Here is a 22,480-nt window from a genome sequence, read left to right as displayed (position 1 = left end):
TCCACAAAAACTGAGGCTTCATGGGCATGAAATACTCCCCAGCAACTCTTGTACATACGAGGTACGTGTGTGAATAAACTTCACTGTCATCCTTAGCCTGGCGTTCCTATCATGGTGTGGCCTGGGAGGTGAATGATTTGGGGTCATATTTCTTAGCACTGAAGTTAGACTTGGCCCACTTAGAAACTGCTGGCGGCAGAACACCAGCAAGAGATTACGTACTACACTTCATGGTTTGTCACGTGCCCTGATGATGCCCACTCCGATCAGGGGCCCTTCCCACAGGTGCCAATCCTGGTGCAGGCACCAGCAGAGTGATCCCTGTGTAGTCGGGGGCTACAACCAACAGGGTACGTGGCGGCCCCACCACAACAGACTGGCTACCGTGCTGGAGGTCAAACCCTACAGGGGACCATCACAAAGGCTGAAAGGTGCGAGACTCCTTTTAGTCGCCTCTTACGACTGGCGGGAATACCTTGGACCTATTCTAACCCCCGGGCCCGCTGGGGGTCACTACGGATGTGACGGCTACAGGTGGCTAGGCCATATAGCCATCTTTGACGTGGAGGTCAACATCGAGGAAGGTGGTTTGATGGGTTGTGTAGGACCAGATGAAGCGAATGGGGTAGAAGGTGTCACAGTTCTGGAGGACCGTGGATAAGGTGTCCTCACCCTCGATCCAGATCACAAAGATGTCATCAACGAATCTGAACCAATTGAGGAATTTGGTATTCTGGACATTCTCTAGATGGCCCATGAATTTGTTGGCATAGGATGGTGCTATGCTGGTGTCCATGGCTTACACCATATTTGTTTGCAGGTAATGCATTCAAAGGAGAAGGTTATGTTCTCGTAACCCTCCTGGTCTCAACCTTCATTAAGTCATTGTACTTACCCATCTAGCCCCTTCCCTATACAGCTCTCTATTCCACCAACACATCCAGTCCTTTTACTTCTTTCCTTTTCCACTAACCCTCACACCCTCCGTATAACCTCCCAACTGCACGTAGCTGCCCCCGTCTCCACCTCTTCCTGGCACGCTCCGAGCATCACTTTACCACCCGGCACCCCTACTCTGCTACCCCTCTGCCTCGCTGCCCCAGCCTCCTCTTTGTCCCCACCTGGTTGCCTCTCCTATAATGCCCTACTGCTCTCAGTCTGGCTCCAGCTGCCAGAGACAGTGATAAGTGTATGAGTTGCATTTGCATGAGTGAGTGAGTGTGTGTGTGTGTGTGTGTGTGTGTGTGTGTGTGTGTCTAATTTTGACATGGGCCTTGTTGGCTGAAAGCAGTCTTTTGGTTGTGCCTTTCTGTGACTCAGCATCTCTGCTACATGGTGAGTGGCAAGTATCCTTTTATTACATTGATACATTTCAGCGTGGATTTTTCATTGTTTAACATTAAATATAAGTATTATCTGTTATTTTACAACTGACGACAGCAGAAGGTGGAATTAAGCTTTGTTTACATACTGACGGGGCCGAAGGCGTCCAACAATAATGGAGAATACACGAATGACACACATAACTCGGCATCGTACAGTCTTGTTATAGTTATTAGTGCCTTACTACTGCTAACTGTCTGCTGAACTGGACAGTGATCGTGCAAATATTACGTTATCGAAGAGTACGCTCAGACAGAGAACTCTGTTAATAATGTAGTTCAGTTCTCACAAGAAGAAAAACTAAAAGATCTGCTTATACCATTAGAAACAGCTCTGGAGTGAGCAACAAGTGCACTAGGAAAGATTAAGTACAGCGAAGAAACCCATTGTATATACTGATGAAATAAGGGTGCACACACACTATATTGTCAGTAAACGTTGGCAGCATAGTGACGAAAGAGCTGTGCAGAAAAATGAACATTCTGGCCAAAGAGGCTCATGTGGGAGGAGAATCGGGGTTCACTGAGGGTGCAGAGCTCTTCTACGATTCAAGATAAACATCAGAATACTCTCTTAAAGAAATAAACAACTAAATTATGTAAAATCATTGTGAGAGCGCCTAATACCAAATATTCCAGATGGAAGTATTGTGGTATTAGGCAATGCACCCGACCATTGCATTCACGAAAATAAAGCGCTTTACACTGCATCTAGTAAAGCTGATACACAATCGTGCTGACTATGCATGAATTTCCATTCAGTGCAGATTTAACACACAATGAGCTCTTCAAAGTTGTGAAATGTTACAAACCTGAGACAGACTATACAGCAGATAAGAGTACTAAAATAATCCAGCAAAGGACTTACACTGTTACGCCTTCCACCCTACAACTGTGATCTAAACACCATCTAGCTTGTCCTGAATTTAATGAAGCAGAAAGTTTCATCAAACAATGTCAGCAGCATTATCCTTTCCCAACATATGATGAAGGCATACAGAGCATTACGAAAGACGACTGAAAGAAGGCGTGTGAAAAGTGAACACTATTATGGACGAACACTGGCAGAGAGACCCACTGTTGGACAAAGTCATCAGGAGCGTCATTATTCAACTTCAACCAGACAGTGACAGTGAAATTTCGTCGCTTGGTTCTGAGGAAATATCAGACGCAGCAGATTCAGACTCGACGGGGACAGCTACTTCAGACACCAGCAATAGCTCTACCGAGTGCATGAGAGCTAGGTGTTCTGCCCTTACATATGGGTTAAAGGGAGTTGGAAACATTGTATTAACTTTTTTCACTAGCTAACATTTTTTGTACCTGTCCTTTTTTCATTTGGGATACTTGTGTATGTGATTTTTAACTATTTTTATTTATCCATCACAATATTTAAATGTTAGAAAATGCTGATTTATTGATTAAAAAACAAAAGCGGAATTGTTTCCATTGGTTGAGCAACGCAGTCAAAAGTGTATTTTTCATTACAAGATTTAATATCATAAAGATCAAAGTCATTTAGATAAAGATTTGAAAACAAAAGAAAATGTTACACCATCTGACAAGCTTTGAACCCCCAACTTTTTCCACACTAAGCAGATGTGTTGGCTCCTGCATTACTTCAACTGACAGTATATGCATTATATTGTAATAGTATAGATTCTTGTGTGAAATTCCGAAGCTTTCTTTTTTTTTTTTCTTTTTTATCCATTTCTTCCAAACAAAGGCCCACTAGGGTGAATTGCTACAGGATGTGATACCTGGGACCCTAAGGACCGTACGAGTATGTATGTTTCCGGAAGTTGATCTTGAAATGCTGATGACTGGGAGGGAGAGGCAGCAGGTTAGCAGGAAGATGGGACGGGATTGTGGCACTGGTGAGCTCAGCTCACTATTTCTGTAGGCAGGGACAGCTGTGCGCAGTGCACAATGTCCTGCAGGAGTCAACAAGGAGGGGGAGACACAATGGGGGAATAAGGATACTATGGACAAGAGCGTGTGGGAGCAGGACAGATGCGTGAAGTGAGGTTCGTGGGACAGGTGCGAGACAGGCGTTCGTGGAGACTGAGACTGACAATTAGAGGAGTTCCGAATTTCAGGATGTGTTGTAGGAAAATTCTCATATATGTAATTCAGAGAAGTTGGTGGTATGGGTAAAAATGCAAATACCACAGGCTGTGAAAATCCACCACCTCATGCTCAGCAGTGTGTTCTACAACCAGTCAGTGAACACTGCTCTCAGCCACAGTTTGGCAGTGGACTATCATTTGAGATGACAGCCAGTTGATGGTCGCGCTCGTGTAAAAGGCTGTGCACAAGTTATTACAGAGCTGGTATATGACACAACTGGTTCCACAGGCAGCCACATGTCCAACAGGATAAGATAAACCTATAACGCGGTTGGAGTGGGCTTTGCTTGGTGAGTGTTGGACAGGTATCAGTAAACAGGTCTTCCACAGCAGTACAATCCACATGACAATGAGTCAGGATTGGGTGTGGCATAAGGACAGAGTAGGACATTATGCAAGTGGCAGAATACCACATTGGGATAGTTAGAAAAGACTGGGGGTAGCGCATTTCTCATTTCCTAACACAAAGATACATAGCTATGTAAAACAACTGCTGCTACAGCCAGAATCAGCTGAGCTCACCAGTGCCACATTCCCATCCCATGCCCCTGCTGACCTCACAGCTATCACCTGCCCTTTCCCATCCCTCCTTCTCTCCCACTTCTCTCCACACTTCCTACCATCCCTTGCCCACTCCACCTGACACATCCCTTCAGTCCTCTTAAACTGCATGCTAGCACAGTGCTGTCAGGTGGGACAATCTCTCTATGCATGTGGGGGGAAAGGGCTGGAGAGGGGCGGAGAGGGGGGAGAGGGGGGGAGAGGGGTGAGAGGGGGGAGAGAGGGCAGAGAGGGGGGAGATGGGGGAGGAGAGGGGGGAGAGAGGGGGAGAGAGGGAGGAGAGGAAGGAGAGGGGGAGAGGGGGTGGGGGGAGAGGGGGGTGGGGGAGAGGGGGAGTGGGGGGAGAGGGGGAGATGGGAGGCAGAGGGGAGGGGGCGTGGCGGCATCTCTGAAGTATAGCTTGTCCAAAAGCTTCCAAAGTTCTAAGTCTAGTTTATGTGACTACTAACAACTCAGCATTTCAACTATTTCCTCAGTTGTTAGCTTCACTCCTTAATTTTTTTTACTAATAACCTCGTTGCCAAGTAAGGAACAACAGAAGATATATGTTACGAAAAAAATGTAAGATACCTATCAAATTTCTTCCAGTTACACTGTCAAGTGTATTCCACTTTTCAGTACCACTGAATTAGTGTTCTGACCATCATTTCACACCTACACAAAAATTATTAAATTCTTGCAACTGGATACACTCCTTTGTTAACAAGGTTTGAAGGTTTGTCTTCCACTCAAGGTGGTCGTGTGTGCAGGTTGTGCTTTTTGTGTGTGTGTTTCTACAGCACTCTTTTGTTGCGACTCGACATCTCCTGTGTGTGGAGAGTACAACCAATCCTTTTTGTAACATTGATAAAACAATAAAAAACACACCTGCTAAAAGAAAGGACAGTCCCTCCAAATTCTGGATCTACACTACTGGCCATTAAAATTGCTACACCAAGAAGAAATGCAGATGATAAACGGGTATTCATTGGACAAATATATTATACTAGAGCTGACATGTGATTACATTTTCACACAGTTTCGGTGCATAGATCCTGAGAAATCAGTACCCAGAACAGCCACCTCTGGCCATAATAACTGCCTTGATACGCCTGGGCATTGAATCAAACAGGGCTTTGTTGGCGTGTACAGGTACGGCTGCCCATGCAGCCCATGCAACACAATACCACAGTTCATCAAGAGTAGTGACTGGCGTCTTGTGACGAGCCAGTTGCTTGGTCACCATAGACCAGACGTTTTCAATTGGTGGGAGATCTGGAGAATGTGCTGGCCAGGGCAGCAGTCGAACATTTTCTGTATCCAGAAAGGCCCGTACAGGACCTGCAACATGCGGTCGTGCATTATACTGCTGATATGTAGGGTTTCGCAGGGATCGAATGAAGGGTAGAGCCACGGGTCGTAACACATCTGAAATGTAGCGTCCACTGTTCAAAGTGCCGACAATGTGAACAAGAGGTGACCGAGCCATGTAACCAATGGCACCCCATACCATTACGCCGGGTGATACGCCAGAATTGCAATGATGAATACACACCTCCAATGTGCATTCACCGAGATGTCACCAAACATGGATGCGACCAACATGATGCTGTAAACAGAACCTGGATTCATCAAAAAAAAAAAAAAAAAAAAAAAAAAAAAAAAAAAAAAAAAAAAAAAAAAAAAAAAAAAAAATGACGTTTTGCCATTCGCACGCCCAGGTTTGTTGTTGAGTACACCATCGCAGGAGCTCCTGTATGTGATGCAGCGTCAAGGGTAACTGCAACATGGTCTCCGAGCTGATAGTCCGCGCTGCTGCAACCGTCGTTGAACTGTTCGTGCAGATGGTTGATGTATTGCAAACGTCCCCATCTGTTGACTCAGGGATCGAGACGTGGCTGCACGATCTGTTACACCCATGCGGATAAGACGCCTGTCATCTCAACTGCTAGTGATACGAGGCTGTTGGGATCCAGCATGGTGTTCCGTATTACCCTCCTGAACCCACCAGTTGGATCTCGACCAACGCGAGAAGCAATGTCGCTATCCGATAAACCACAATCATGATAGGCTACAATCCGACTTTGATAAAAGTCGGAAACGTGATGGTACGCATTTCTCCTCCTTACACGAGGCATTACAACGTTTCACCAGGCAACGTCGGTCAACTGCTGTGAGAAATTGGCTGGAACCTTTCCTCATGTCAGCACGTTGTAGGTGTCGCCACCGGCGCCAACCTTGTGTGAATGCTCTGAAAATCTAATCATTTGCATATCACAGCATCTTCTTCCTCTCTGTTAAATTTCCCGTCTGTAGCACGTCATCTTCGTGGTGTAGCAATTTTAATGGCCAGTAGTGTAGATACACATAAGCCACAGGAAATTAATAGGTCTTAATTCTTTTAACAATTATGAATTTCATGTTGTTTGATATTCCAACCTGGCAGTCTGTATTCTAAATTTTATTTCACACTGTGGACAGCATTTTCATATGTTGTTCGAGTTTGTGGTCAAGACAATCATTACAGTCAGCATATTTAGCAGTTCTAAAACCTCAATATTTGTTAGTCTTTACCCACTGATCACACACTTTTACTTGGCCTGAGCAGTGGAAGCTTGTTATTGGCTTGTAACAACACACTGGCTGCTGACACAAGCCCCACCTTCTCCCTCAGCATCCAGCTTATAGCTCATAAAAGAAACGAACATGTTGCAGAAGTAACACAAAAGTTTAACGAGTCACTAAAAGGACCACGTACATCTTCTTCATTCATTTCTGTAAATAATATTAACAATCACAAAGCACACAGATCTACAATATTATTACAATGGCTACTTATAGTTTCAGCACACAATACTGTTATGTAGCTAAGGCTGGCAACTAGTGTTAACAATCTGGAGCAGCACAAAGTCAGGCGACAACAACAATCACAGACGGGCCAAGTAAAAGTGTATGACCAGTATTTGTGTTTTTGTGGACAGTGCACCATATGCTCTGCTTTCAGTAAATGATAGGTAGGTATCCAACATAATTACTTACAATACAGTTTTGCTTACCACAGTTTAGTTTTCCTCATGAAGCAACCATGCCCACAGGGAAAAAACAAACAAACAAACACACACACACACACACAGAGACACACACACACACACACACACACACACACACACACACACACACACAAAGCATCAGAACTTCAACACAACTGTGCTAAATAAATAAATAAATAAAATTAAAAAGTACTTTAAATTTTCTTTCAACTTGATAGATATTACACTTTCATTTTATCCAAATTATTTTTTCTGTTTTTGTACTTTCAGTAACATACATGACACTATTTTCCCAAGAAATATGCCAAGAACAGTGAATAATTCCACATACGTTGAAGCTACTCTTCTACCAAACAAATGTAGCCATTATTGCATAAAAATGGCAGGAATTACAAAGGACATTTGAAAATCAAATCTTACTACATAAATTACTTAAAATTACACAATTTTAATAAAAATCATATAAATGTAAAATACTTTGAATACTTACTTCAGAGCTTCCAGAGGTAGTTTGCAAAATGACATATTGAGAGATTTGAGGCTCAGAGTACTTGTGAAGAACTGTTTGAATGATGGTGGAACTTCTTTAGTCTTCTTTGTGCTGAACATGTTGCGAGAAACATTTAAATGTACCAAGTTAGTTGCACATCCTCTCAAGAGAGCTCCAAATATCTGAAATTGCAAAAAGGAGCCTCTTGATTTAAAGCTTTTACACTTTACACTGAAAGATGTCATTGGTACTTAAATATGAGATATCTAAGACATTTATGTGTTAAGTATTTAACATCCATACACGTAACATAATGAAAAGGATCATGAACAAACAGTTCAATCTATTGACTTTACATTACAAATATTTGTATATTCTCAATCTATGGTCTTTCCTTTAATGTTTACATCTTTCACTTACTAATTTAATTTAAACTATAGTAACAATGTACCATTCACGCAGTTAACAAATTGAAGTTGACTAAATGTGGTTGCTCTCCTGCCCTCTCCAATAATATCATTACATATTTGCAACAACTCCATGGTGTACATACATTTTAGCCTATGATTCATTTATATTTTAAAGCCAGAAGCACAATTACTCTACACAATTGTATTTAATAGTCTTCATTCCCGATGTTCAGGCGGAGCTTCAAGGAATCCTCAGAACCTTAGGCCCCCTGCAAAACCTTTCACCTGACTCCATCAACCTCCTGACCCCACCGACACCCCGCACCCCTACCTTCTACCTTCTTCCTAAAATCCACAAACCGAATCATCCCGGCCGCCCCATTGTAGCCGGTTGCCAATCCCCCACAGAACGTATCTCTGCCTACGTAGATCAACACCTTCAACCCATTACATGCAGTCTCCCATCCTTCATCAAAGACACCAACCACTTCCTTGAACGCCTGGAATCCTTACCCAATCTGTTACCCCCGGAAACCATCCTTGTAACCATTGATGCCACGTCCATATACACAAATATTCCGCACATCCAGGGCCTCGCTGCGATGGAGCATTTCCTTTCACGCCGATCACCTGCCACCCTACCTAAAACCTCTTTCCTCATTACCTTAGCCAGCTTCATCCTGACCCACAACTTCTTCACTTTTGAAGGCCAGACATACCAACAATTAAAGGGAACAGCCATGGGTACCAGGATGGCCCCCTCGTACGCCAACCTATTCATGGGTCGCTTAGAGGAAGCCTTCTTGGTTACCCAAGTCTGCCAACCCAAAGTTTGGTACAGATTTATTGATGACATCTTCATGATCTGGACTCACAGTGAAGAATAACTCCAGAATTTCCTCTCCAACCTCAACTCCTTTGGTTCTATCAGATTCACCTGGTCCTACTCCAAATCCCATGCCACTTTCCTTGACGTTGACCTCCACCTGTCCAATGGCCAACTTCACACGTCCGTCCACATCAAACCCACCAACAAGCAACAGTACCTCCATTATGACAGCTGCCACCCATTCCACATCAAACGGTCCCTTCCCTACAGCCTAGGTCTTCGTGGCAAACGAATCTGCTCCAGTCCGGAATCCCTGAATCATTACACCAACAACCTGAAAACAGATTTCACATCCCGCAACTACCCTCCCGACCTGGTACAGAAGCAAATAACCAGAGCCACTTCCTCGTCCCCTCAAACCCAGAATCCTCCACAGAAGAACCACAAAAGTGCCCCACTTGTGACAGGATACTTTCGGGGACTGGACCAGACTCTGAATGTGGCTCTCCAGCAGGGATACGACTTCCTCAAATCCTGCCCTGAAATGAGATCCATCCTTCATGAAATCCTCCCCACTCCGCCAAGAGTGTCTTTCCGCCGTCCACCTAACCTTCGTAACCTCTTAGTTCATCCCTATGAAATCCCCAAACCACCTTCCCTACCCTCTGGCTCCTATCCTTGTAACCGCCCCCGATGCAAAACCTGTCCCATAAACCCTCCCACCACCACCTACTCCAGTCCTGTAACCCAGAAGGTGTACACGATCAAAGGTAGAGCCACGTGTGAAAGCACCCACGTGATTTACCAACTGACCTGCCTACACTGTGATGCATTCTATGTGGGAATGACCAGCAACAAATGTCCATTCGCATGAATGGACACAGGCAGACAGTGTTTGTTGGTAATGAGGATCACCCTGTGGCTAAACATGCCTTGGTGCACAGCCAGCACATCTTGGCACAGTGTTACACCGTCCGGGTTATCTGGATACTTCCCACCAACACCAACCTATCCGAACTCCGGAGATGGGAACTTGCCCTTCAGTATATCCTCTCTTCTCGTCATCCGCCAGGCCTCAATCTCCGCTAATTTCAAGTTGCCGCCACTCATACCTCACCTGTCTTTCAACAACTTCTTTGCCTCTACACTTCTGCCCCGACTGACATCTCTGCCCAAACTCTTTGTCTTTAAATATGTCTGCTTGTGTCTGTATGTGTGGATGGAAATGTGGGTGTGTGCGAGTGTATACCTGTCCTTTTTTCCCCCTAAGCTAAGTCTTTCCGCTCCCGGGATTGGAATGACTCCTTACCCTCTCCCTTAAAACCCACTTCCTTTCGTCTTCCCCCCTCCTTCCCTCTTTCCTGATGAGGCAACAGTTTGTTGCGAAAGCTTGAATTTTGTGTGTATGTTTGTGTTTGTTTGTGTGTCTATCGACCTGCCAGCGCTTTTGTTCGGTAAGTCACCTCATCTTTCTTTTATATATATATATATATATATATATATATATATATATGCCAGCGCTTTTGTTCGGTAAGTCACCTCATCTTTGTTTTTTATATATATATATATATATATATATATATATATATATATATATATATATATATATATATATACAAAAGAAAGATGAGGTGACTTACCGAACAAAAGCGCTGGCAGGTCGATAGACACACAAACAAACACAAACATACACACAAAATTCAAGCTTTCGCAACAAACTGTTGCCTCATCAGGAAAGAGGGAAGGAGAGGGAAAGACGAAAGGAAGTGGGTTTTAAGGGAGAGGGTAAGGAGTCATTCCAATCCCGGGAGCGGAAAGACTTACCTTAGGGGGAAAAAAGGACAGGTATACACTCGCACACACGCACATATCCATCCACACATACAGACACAAGCAGACATATTTAAAGTCTTTAAATATGTCTGTTTGTGTCTGTATGTGTGGATGGATATGTGCGTGTGTGCGAGTGTATACCTGTCCTTTTTTCCCCCTAAGGTAAGTCTTTCCGCTCCCGGGATTGGAATGACTCCTTACCCTCTCCCTTAAAACCCACTTCCTTTCGTCTTTCCCTCTCCTTCCCTCTTTCCTGATGAGGCAACAGTTTGTTGCGAAAGCTTGAATTTTGTGTGTATGTTTGTGTTTGTTTGTGTGTCTATCGACGTGCCAGCACTTTTGTTCGGTAAGTCACCTCATCTTTCTTTTTTATATATAATTTTTCCCACGTGGAATGTTTCCTTCCATTATATTGACATCATATATATATATATATAGGTCCACTGCTGCTGAAAATTTCTTGATGGAAATCATTGACCAACACAGGTTGTGTTTATTTTTTAAGTAAACACTTCACTTTGTGCTTTTGCACAATTAGCTAATTTGAGGGAGATATGGAAGTGACTACAATTTTTCACTGTGATGAAGGTAACTTGAAAACACCCAAGATGACATAATTAGCTAATAGCGCAAAAGCATGAAATAAAGTGTGTATTTCAAAACTAAAACAGTCTATGCAGGGCAATGACTTCCTTCAGGCAAGATGTACTTATTTCAAGTCAGTGGAATCACCATGTTTTATCACAGATAAATTTCTGGAAACGTCATTTTCATGTAAATTATATATTAAGCATTTCGTAAGAAGACATTTAGCATAATAAAATGTAACAGAACTGTTCATTTAATGATTCTACTTATAATCACAACTATGGTTTTATTGTCCAGGAACAATTTCACTTAACAGTAAGAAGAAAGATGTTTTTATCATCTTTTGTTCGATAAACAAGCACTACTCGAATTAGTACATGAAGATAAATTACATCAAAATCGTTTCACTAAAATAAAAAACATCACATGGATAATTTACAGCATTCTAAATAAAATGTGGACTGTACTATGTTAACGACAGGTGTGATGATTTCTGCAAGAAGCAGTTTTGCCAAAAAAAGGAATCAGAGCAACATATAAAGAAACATAATATGTACCTTCCACTCAAGTTAAGTCACCATAAGATATTGTTACTGCTATTGAGCTTTGCTGGAAATACCACCTCTACAAACTGAAAGCTGTTTCTAGTTTACTAATATCTGTGAAGCTTGTTATGATATTTTTATGATACAAAACCAAATAATCAAATTTACTACTTACCGATTCTAGTACCGTATCAGTTCCAGAAAGGTCTAAGTGGGTCAAACTGTTTGGTTGTGCAAGGAAGTTACATAGGTTCTGAAAAATATAACAGTTAATGTGAAAGTTAAAGAAAATAATAAAAATGGTTGTATAATTCATTACTGTTAAGTGATTCTATTGATCATTTATACAAAGAGTTCATACTGGTGTTTCAGTATTGTGTAAATGACACAAATAGTTGAGACTAGCATAGACTATGTACAGTAAGTGTATAAATGCCTAATTCTGTTCCAGAACTTCAGTAGTCAGTACAATCTGCTGTAATATGTTTTAACTGGGATCTATTGCCATTTCAAAATTTAGCTCTTTCAAATCTACATCTAATCTTTTTGACCATGGGAAGTTTTGTGGAAATTGCAAATTCATGCATGCTACTAAAACAGCTTCTCAAAAGAAGACTGACTACACAGAATAATGCCCCCTCCCTCCTCCCTTTCTTTCTCTGGCTGCATATGTGCTGTGTGTGTGTGTGTGTGTGTGTGTGTGTGTGTGTGTGTGTGTGTTTCTGGACAAAACACTTTTTCCCCTTCATTTGAGCTTATATTAACCTAGGCTATTGATTTCCTCTACAAACAGAAAAATCTTCATTGTAACCATCAAATACATGGAATTTTAAATTAATAAAAACAGAAAATTACTTATATCCTTTCTTGTATAACTCACATTTATTTCCTCCTTGAGATTGTTCCCACTGAGGTTGAGGTAGCTTAATGTGCTTGGGACCAGCTTATTGACCGACAGTGCATGTGCGAGCTGGTTTACACCCTTTGAGGACAAACCACAGTGAGAAAGGTTTAGATGAACCAAGCCTTTTGGAAGTTTCCCAAGTGGGCTACTCAGCTGATTAACACCTACACACAATTAGAGGTCAATTGATATGAATTAGATACTTAACTTTTAGGTTACATTGTTATTAACAAATACACTGATGTGACAAAAGTCATGGAATAGCGATAAGCACATATACAGGTGGTCATAGTATTGTGTGCACAGGTATAAAAGGGCAGTGCTTTGGCAGAGCTGTCAGGTGATTCATGTGAAAAGTTATCTGAAGTGATTATGGCCACATGAAATAAGTTAACAGACTCTGGAACTTCCTGGCAGATTAAAACTGTGTGCCAGACAGACTAGAACTTGGGACCTTTGCCTTTTGCAGGAAACTGCTCTACCATCTGTTAACAGACTCCGAACGCAGAATGGTACTTGGAGCTAGATGCATGGGACATTCCATTTCAGAAATTGTTACGGAATCCAGTATTCCAAGATCCACAGTTTCAAGAGTGTGATGAGAACACCACATTTCAGGCATTAACGCTCCCCCTGGACAACGCAGTAGCGTACGTCCTTCACTCAACAACAGAGAGCAGCAGCATTTGCATAGAGTTGTCAATGCTAATAGACAAGCAACAGTGTGTGAAATAACCGCAGAAATCAATGTGAAACATGTGACAAAAGTACCTGTTAGGAAAGTGCGGTGAAATTTGGAATTAATTAGCTATGGCACCAGGTGACAGATGCAAGTGCCTTTGCTAACAGCACGACACCGTCTGCATGCCTCTCCTGGGCCCGTGGTCATATCAGTTGGACCCTAGATAACAGGAAAACTGTGGCCTCGCCAGACGAATCCCCATTTCAGCTGCTAAATGCTGATGATAGGGTTCGGGTGTGCTGCAGACTCCATGAAGCCATGGACACAAGTCGTCAACGAGGGACTGTGCAGTCTGCTGGTGGTCCATAATGGTGTGGGCTGTGTTTATGTGTAATGGACTGGGTCCTCCAGTCCATCTGAACCTATCATAGACTAGAAATGGTTTGGCTTCTTGGAAACCACTTGCAGCCATTCACGGACTTCACATTCCCCCATGATGATGGAATTTTTATGAATGACAATGGTCCATGTCAGAACATTTTTTACAATTTGAACAAATGTTTTGACCACCCAGATTGCCCAAGATGAATCCCATAGAACATTTATGGGACATAATAGTGAGGTCAGTTCATACACAAAATCTTGGACCAGCAACACTTCACAATTATGGACAGCTACAGAGGCAGCACGCTTCATTATTTCTGCAGCGGACTTACGACAACTTGTTGAATCCGTGATGCATTATGCTGGGCAAAAGAAGGTCCGACATGATATGAGGAGGCATCCCTTGACTATTGTCATCTCAGTGCGCAAGCCAAAATACAATGCAAAAACAACTTATATAACTCCTAGCCTTACCCTAATGCTTTCCAATTTTCAAGTAAGTGTCTCTTTCTGGAGATGATTTGCTGTTGCCTATTTTTATATTTGCTTTCTTCCTTGGCTCATTTCTCTCACTTGCATTTTTCATGATGTTTATTAAAAAAGAAACCCACGTCCAGCCATCTGATGTTATGTCGATTACCATTATTAAAGATAAACATGTTGCTTATAAATCATGTCCACTCAAGTTTTCCATTATTTTTATCCCTATCTTTCTGCCCTCCTGGTGAATTTTGAGCTGGACTGCCTTCTCTGTCCCATCAATTTTGTCTTCCTAAGCCACCACTAGCTTTTAAATAAGAAATTTATGTTTGCATTGGCAAAGACTCAACATGATACACACAAATTGCAGAACTTGTCCTTATTAATCCATGTCACCTAAGACACAGTGTTATATACATCCATCATATCATAACAACATTACAGAAATTAAAACCAGACAATAAATATCATTGGTATGAAGGTCTTGTACCATGAATAACATGTAGAGAGAATCTGGGTATAATCTTAGAACTATTAGGCCCTTTATTATTTTTGCTTCCAGACAGAAACAGCACATTTCTCTGTACAATATAAAAGTGAAAGCTATGGATTCCCACTCACATAATTTCTCGAAGCATGTATAATGCATTAAACATTACAGATTAGAATGTGCTGTATGGAGTAAAATATTTACAACAGTATTATAAATAAAGCCATGTCACAAGTTTATCTTATTAACATGCAATAATTATGAGAAGTAATCAACAATGACCAGCAGCATCCCAACTACTTCAACTACATAGACATAGTTATCTTAATCAAACCACAATAATTGCACCAAGAACAATCAGGATTCAAGTACATTCATGTAACAATAACACACACTGATCAGCCAGAACATTATGACCACTGACCAACTATTGACATAAACCCATCCAAGTCATAGCAGCAGCATCTGGCAAGGAATGACTGCTAGTCAGAAACACGCACAGTGCATGTAGTTATCAGTGTGCATGCCACCCGTGTGTACAATGTGGAAGGCATGTGATCTATCTGAGTCTGACTAAGGGCAGACTGTGATGTCCCAGAGGCTCGGCACAGGCAGTTTACAAACTGCATGACTTATCAGGTGTTCAAGGAGTGCTGGGTGAGTGTCTTCAACATGTGGCAAAACCTACATGAAATCATGTCCAGATGTCGTCATCGGGTTGGACAGCCACAGATGTCGGACACTCCTAACAATGAGTTTCCGCAGCCAACAACCCATCCGTGTACCGACATGAACACCACAACATCGTTAACCAGAACTGAAATGGGCATGTGACCATCAGCACTGGATGTTGGTGCAGTGGCAGAGCATTGAATGGTCTGCTGAATCCCAATATCTTCTCGAATCTGTCGTCTTCTAGGGGACAGCTCCTTGATGCCTGTACTGCAAGATGGAGACAAGCAGGCAGTTGCTCCATTATGCTCTGGGGAACATTCACGTGAGCATCCATGGGTCCAGTGGACCTTGTTCAAGAGGACATGACAGCCAATAAGAATCCTACACTGATTGCAGACAACATACACCCCTTAATGAAGAGCTCGCTTCCCAACAGCAATGGCATTTTTCAGTAAGATGATGCACCACGTCACATGGCCAGGAGTGTGATGGAGTTGTTCAAGCTACCCCCCCCCCCCCCTCCCCAACTCTCGAGATAACACGATCAAAGACATCTGTGATGTAACTGAAAGTGGTGCCAGAGCTCATCGGCCCCCATCCCAGAATTTACGGGAATTAGGTGACTCGTGTGCAGCAGATGTGGTGCCAGCTCCCTCCAGGAACCTACCAAGGCTTCCTCATTGCTTCCCTGCCACAACGCATTGCCGCTGTTATCTGTACCAAAGGTGGACATACCGGCTGTTACTGAAAAACATTAGGAATTTCGCTTAGAAAGGCATTTACCATTAACTGAGAATGAGAAAGCCTTTAATAAGGTAGTAACAGCTATTCTGTGGAAAATATTAGAACTAAAAATTTTCCTAGACACTTTGTTTGCCTCTTAAAGAGTCTACATGTAAATATGAACATAGTTGAATGTTGAAGTTTAAAAATGACATATGAAATTTTAATAACCCAGGATCTTTGACAAGAGTATAATCCATTTCCCACATTATTTAATTTATATGGTGACGACCTTCTTATGAAGTGGAATGATGAAATACAGTTACAAATTAAAATATGATCTAGTATACCATTAAATACTCTATTATACAATGATGAACAGATAACAATACAGGAAATAGAAGATAATATACAAACAGCAGTCTACAGACTCAGCCAAAATGTAATGTATTTCAATTTAACTGTATCTGCAACTAATACAAAGATAATGGCTTTCAAAGGAACAAATCCAGACAGGTAGAAAAAAATACACAAATGAGAAAATTTTACAACCATTTTATAGGAAAAGATATCAATGTAAATTACGACAAAGACATTGACAAAAAGTTCAACAGTTTCAAGCTATCTTCAGAATGACTAGAAGAACTTTGGTAATAAAACAAGAACGGAAATATCCAGAAATTCTATAAAGTTATGGCTATATATGGTTCTAAATCATGGACAATAAAAAAAAATAATACAGGCAGCAGGGATGAAATTTTTGAGATATGTAATGGGCTGCAATAATGGATAAAATACGGAATGAAAAAATAAGATTTAATTTGACTATCTTTTCAGTTAATGACCAGGCAGAATACCATAGAATAGAATAGAATGAAATGGAAGGATCATGTTGACACAACAACAGAAAACAGACTGCCAAAAAATAATGAATTGTCGCCCAACTTGAAAAGAGAACTAGGTAGACCTCATAAAAGGTGACTGGATGAAGAGACTCAAACAGGTGACTGTAACATCAAATCCTTGGAAGGAGATGATGATGATGATGATGATAATGACAATGGGAATATGTAATGATACTGGGTGTGTACAAAATTTGCAAATGGCCGAGAAACAGTGTAGGTATGTTGGTATCACAAAATGGTTATCTATTTGGAAGAAAATTATGATGTAAATGAATTATGGGATACATAGACTGTAGCAGCTGTCATCAGAAAAAAATTGTTACTATAACTGAACACTCCTAGAAATAAGAATGCCAAATTTATGTACTACAATATATTTTGGAAGTTAACTGTTGCTATATTTTTCTGCCTAGAGCAGATTAAAAAAAGAAATGGCTAGTTTAATTCTGAACAATTTGTAAATAAGAATGAAAGAAAAGTAGAAATGTATACAAAAGTGTTGTTGAGCAATACCATATTTTCTGTTCAAACTCAGTGTGATAAACGTTCTCCCACTTTCAGTTAAGTTAGTCAATTTGTTACACAAAACAGCTGGTTACTCTTTCTCTTGCACTAGAATAGTGAACAATATCTCAAAATACGGTGTCTTCATTAATCTTTGCCATATCAAGAGCCATGTCTACCATTCTCTGCTATGCAAACTCTGAAAGAAGGAGTAACATCCAGTCACCAATAGTCAATACAAGTTGGGCTGGGGAACGACAGGGAGGAAAACTGGCAGTTTATCTTCTCAAAACAACTGCGGTTATGATGAGACAAGATGCCCTGACAAAAGGGAGTAGCCATCAGGATCTGAGACAGATGTGAACTCCACTACCCAAGATGCAGTGGGTTTACTAGTTTGATTTGGCTGGCTTTTTAGAATTAAAGGAACCAAACCACGAGGTCATCAGTCCCTTCACCCCGTTTGTGTTAAATCAGGAATAATCATCATAAGGAAGATACAAAAGGCAAATCCTGGGAAGCCCAGTTGTGATGAAGATACAGTAAGACAGAGATAAAAGCAAGGAGAAGTAGGAGAGGAGTGAGAGGGAGTAAGGTAGGTGAGTTTCTCTGCCCAGACTGCAGCTGGGAGGTCCTCAGAGCACAGTATGCAGTACGAGAGAGATCCTCTGGATCACACCAGTACCATCTCACCATCCATTACCCCAAGAAAACGAGCAACACAGACATGATGATAAAATTTTTTGGCAAAATAAAATATTAAAAATGGTAAATCGAAAAGCATGAGGAGAATAAAGAGATGGGAAGGGTAGGAGACAGGCCTGACCACTGAGCAATCACCACCGTGGTTCTTCTATATCAGAGCAGACTCTCCAACCACTCAGGTGGTCAACGGGGCGAAAGTGCCCCACATTAACAGAGATGATTCATGGGCAGAACATAAAACCAGGTCAGCTGCTTCGTCATCATCCCCTAGCACGAGAGGGAGCGTGTCATGAAGTTAAAGGTATTGCCACAGAGCAGTCACAGTTGGGCAGTCTAGTAGGATGGTGCCCACCATCAGGCAGGCACCACATCAGTAGGAATGTGGGTCCTCATCTAAGAGAATGCAGCTGGCAGCCAGCCAAGTGTGGCAAATGTATAGCTGACAAAGGATGGGTGACTGCCTATGAGAAGCGCAAAAGGAAGACTGCCACATTTTCGTGGTCTCCTTTATTGCCCTCGGTTTGTTTGGGGAATACAGGGCAGGCCATTCTGGGTTCCACACCTCCAACAACTAATGGTGTAGAGTCGACCAGAATTCCAGTTGTGGGACCCCCATTTCCAAAATCGGTATCCTGGTAGCCCACTTCGCCAAACAGTCGGCATGTTCATTCCCTGAGATCCAAACATGACCAGAGGCCTAAACAAAGATGACCAGCAGTCCAGCTTGATGGAGATCAGAAAGAAGATCCTCGATAGTGACGACTACTTGGTGACGAGGGTAGCACTGGTCCATTGCCTGAAAGCTGCTCAGCGAGTTGCTGCAGATTAGAAGCATCATTAGTTTGGATGCTTATGGGAGCTACGAATTTGTACAGCATAATTGAGTTGCTGTTGTTGGTGCCTGATCCGTAGCGGAGGGACCAGCCTCTGTGTTATGAGTCAGACCCCACAGTGGTCCATTGGCTCCAGTGACTGCAATGCTGAGGGTTCTGTAATGCTGCAGAAAGATAGTGCAGTCTGCACCTCAACTGGTGTTATTGAGGCAGCAAAGAGTATTTAGGTGTGGCCAGCACCATTTCTTATGTTAGCGAAGATGAGGAAGCCACGTCAATGGGCATTGAAGACCAGTCTCAAAAAGTGATAAGTCTCCTCCACATTGAGTAATTGGTCATCAGGATAAAATACTGCTTGTGGATGAACAGTACGACGTTGACAAAAGTGCAGGACACGAGTCTTAGCAGCTGAAAACAGAAAGCAAGGGGTGAGAGTCCAAGACTGCACCTTTCCCTGCAGTAAGCATTCAGTAACACCCATACTAGAGGAGAAACAGTAAAAGCAAAAATCATCGGTGTACACGGAAGGTGATATGAAGACCCCACAGCTGCTGCTAGACCATTGGTGGCCAGCAAAAACAGAGGAGCACTTGATACAGAGGCCTACTGAACCCCATTCTCTTGGATAACGGAGGGAGGAGGGGGAGGGGGGGTGTACTGTGGGAAGCATCAACTTGAACCAGGAATGTGGTTCTGGGCAAAAATCTGAAATGGGCCCCAGAGACCCCACTCACATAGGAAGACAGTAATAAGGTGATGATATATGTCAGAAACCGTACGGTAGGCAGACTTCAGACAAACCCAGTTATCTGCAGTGGAACAGTCATGAGGAAAGCCACCCTGGAACAGAACCAGAATGTCCCAAGACTCAAGGAGACGATATAGCTGCTGGCTCAACATGCGTTCGAGCAACTTACAGAGAACACTGGTGAGATTAATTGGGCAACAACTGTCCATCTCTAGAGACTGCTTATCCACTTTCAGAACCAAGGCAATGATTCTTTCTTGCCACTGAGAATGGCACTCATCCTCACTCAAAATGCAGTTGATGGAGACGACACTGGTAATCCACTGACAGGTGTTTGAGCATTCAGTTGTGGATGTGGTCTGGCCCCGGGCCTATATCAGGCCAAAGGACTACAGCACTGAAGAATTCCCACCCACAGAATGGAGCATTACTTGGCTCCAGGTGACATGTAGTGAAGGACAAGTGCAATTGTTCCACCTGCTGTTTGAGGACATGAAAGAGAGGTTGATAGTTCTCGAATGCAGAGGCTCGAGCATAATGCAGAGGAAAATGCTCAGCGACAGCATCTAGGTCAGTGAGTACCACACTGTTCGAGGAAATACCAGGTGCACCAGCAGGGGACTGCTATGCATAGAGGGATATGGTCTTCACCCAGACCTGTGACAGAGGGATGTGTGTACAATGGTTGAAATGTACTATTCCCAGCATTCTTGCTCTCATCATTTTATAAGGTGTGAACCTGGGCACAGAACCTTTTAAAGGCAATGAAATGCTCCATTGGTAGATGGGCACTCAACTATGCAGACTGGGATGCTTTCCTTTCACAGTCCTTAGCTCCCTGTTATGTGGTGGTATTGGTCAGGTATCCACAGTAAAGCAGCCCTGTCACATGGCAAGATCAACAGCCACGAACGGAAGTACTGCATGAGGGGTTAAACTTGCTGCCTTAGCAGATGGCCAAACTGCTAAGACAGGAGTACAGCAAAAGGCCGTCTCAAGTTCTTACCAGTCAAAGTCGTCCGCCCCTATAGCTGAATGGTCAGTGTGACAGACTGCCGTCCCAAGGGGCCCGGATTCGATTCCCGGCTGGATCGGGGATTTTCTCCGCTCAGGGACTGGGTTTTGTGTTGTCTTCATCATCATTTCATCCCCATACGGGGCACGGGTCGCCCAATGTGGCGTCGAATGTAATAAGACCTGCCCTGTAAGGGGCCTCCCACCCTATGACGCCAAACGCTCATTTCCATTTTACCAGTCAAAGTTACAAAAATTTAACTGAAAACTAAAATAATGAAAAAATCTTGGGTTTCTCCTGGCTGAAAAAATTCTTGGGTTTTTCCTAGATTCCCCAGCTAACCTGGGGCATATGCACTCTGGTGGAACCTAAACAAAATTCCATTACTACAGAACCAGCCATACATTTGTTTCAGGTTGTGTGGGGGAAATTGTGGAAGAGTTAAATCTGGATGTCTTCTTCAGTTAAAACTTCCAGGCTGAGAGGCCACAGTTGATGTATAGAACTGCTTCCTAAGATTTCATCTCCAACTGCGGGAGACACGTTCAGAGGTAAAACGGCCACTGCCACTAAGGCAGTTGGAGATGCAACATTAGGAAGCAGTTATATACATAGACCATGGCCTCTCAGCCCAGAAGTTTTAACTGAAGATGCTGCCAGCCACAAAGGCCTACAATGTATGACTAAATCTGGGTCAGCAGATACAGAATTGAACCACCATCCTCCCAAATGCAATCCATTGCTAACCATGGTGCCACTTTGCTTGATCATAAACTCAGATATGCCACATTCTTCTGTCAGACACTACTCTCGTAGGTTAGACACAAGAGATATATTAAGCTCAAAACGCTGTGTTATGAATGAGGTGAACTGCTATTCTCCTGTAAAATAAATTGTCACAGGAGAGCAATCACCATTTATTATTAAGTTAGTAAAATTACTGTTATTTCATCTGGTTATAATTATGTCTATTATACATAATTATGAATAGCTCAACCCAGCATATCAACTGTTATCTTGCCCATACCAAACTTCAGCTGCATCAGTATTACATAAATTTGTGTGTCTCAATGTATTTCTTTCTGTCCTCATTTTAAAGTGTAAGTAAATTAATGACATTCATGAGAAGTATTACGGCTGCAAATATTACTGAAATTGTTAGATTTACTGGGTTAAACATGAATTTTGTGTGAAACGCATGTGACAACTATTACAGAAAAGTTTAACCTTAGAGACTTTGGACCCTGCAGTTCTGATTATGTGGTGGAATGACTCCAGCAAATAGTTGTGTGGGGTCCACAACGGTCTTCTCGCTGCATGAGCAGCAAACGTGCAATTCCTCATATTACTGGCTGACACGTATTAAAGGGATGTTTGGTGTTTAAACCATAAGGGCTGCAATTAGTGCATGCTCTTTAGGCTGCTAATAAAAGGAAATCTGTCGGCTTTAGCAATGCTCTGCTTGAAGATGTGGAAGACGATAGATTCTTCTCACGGTTTGTTTTTGATGATAAAGATACATTTTGAAGTTTTCAGTACAGTGAACAGACAGAATGTGTGCGTATGGAACCCTCAGAGTCCTTATGTAATTGTTTAGCATGAAACATACTTGCCTAAAGTGAAAATGTTTTGTGCC

General features: G+C 42.4%; 1 protein-coding gene across 1 annotated transcript in view; it reads right to left on the bottom strand.

Moving 5' to 3' along the window:
- The window catches only part of LOC126473606 (F-actin-uncapping protein LRRC16A), a 517,910-nt gene that overhangs the window by 219,441 nt on the left and 275,989 nt on the right, over positions 1–22,480 (bottom strand). The window contains exons 11-13 of the mRNA XM_050100768.1: positions 12,677–12,864; positions 11,972–12,049; positions 7,592–7,773 (exon numbers count right to left, since the gene is read on the bottom strand). Of these exons, the coding sequence (XP_049956725.1) occupies positions 7,592–7,773; positions 11,972–12,049; positions 12,677–12,864 (448 nt within the window). The remainder of the gene's footprint in view (positions 1–7,591; positions 7,774–11,971; positions 12,050–12,676; positions 12,865–22,480) is intronic.

The sequence above is a fragment of the Schistocerca serialis genome, chromosome 4 (genome assembly GCF_023864345.2).
Source record: "Schistocerca serialis cubense isolate TAMUIC-IGC-003099 chromosome 4, iqSchSeri2.2, whole genome shotgun sequence".
Lineage (NCBI taxonomy): Eukaryota > Metazoa > Arthropoda > Insecta > Orthoptera > Acrididae > Schistocerca > Schistocerca serialis.
This window is presented reverse-complemented; position numbering and strand designations above follow the sequence as displayed.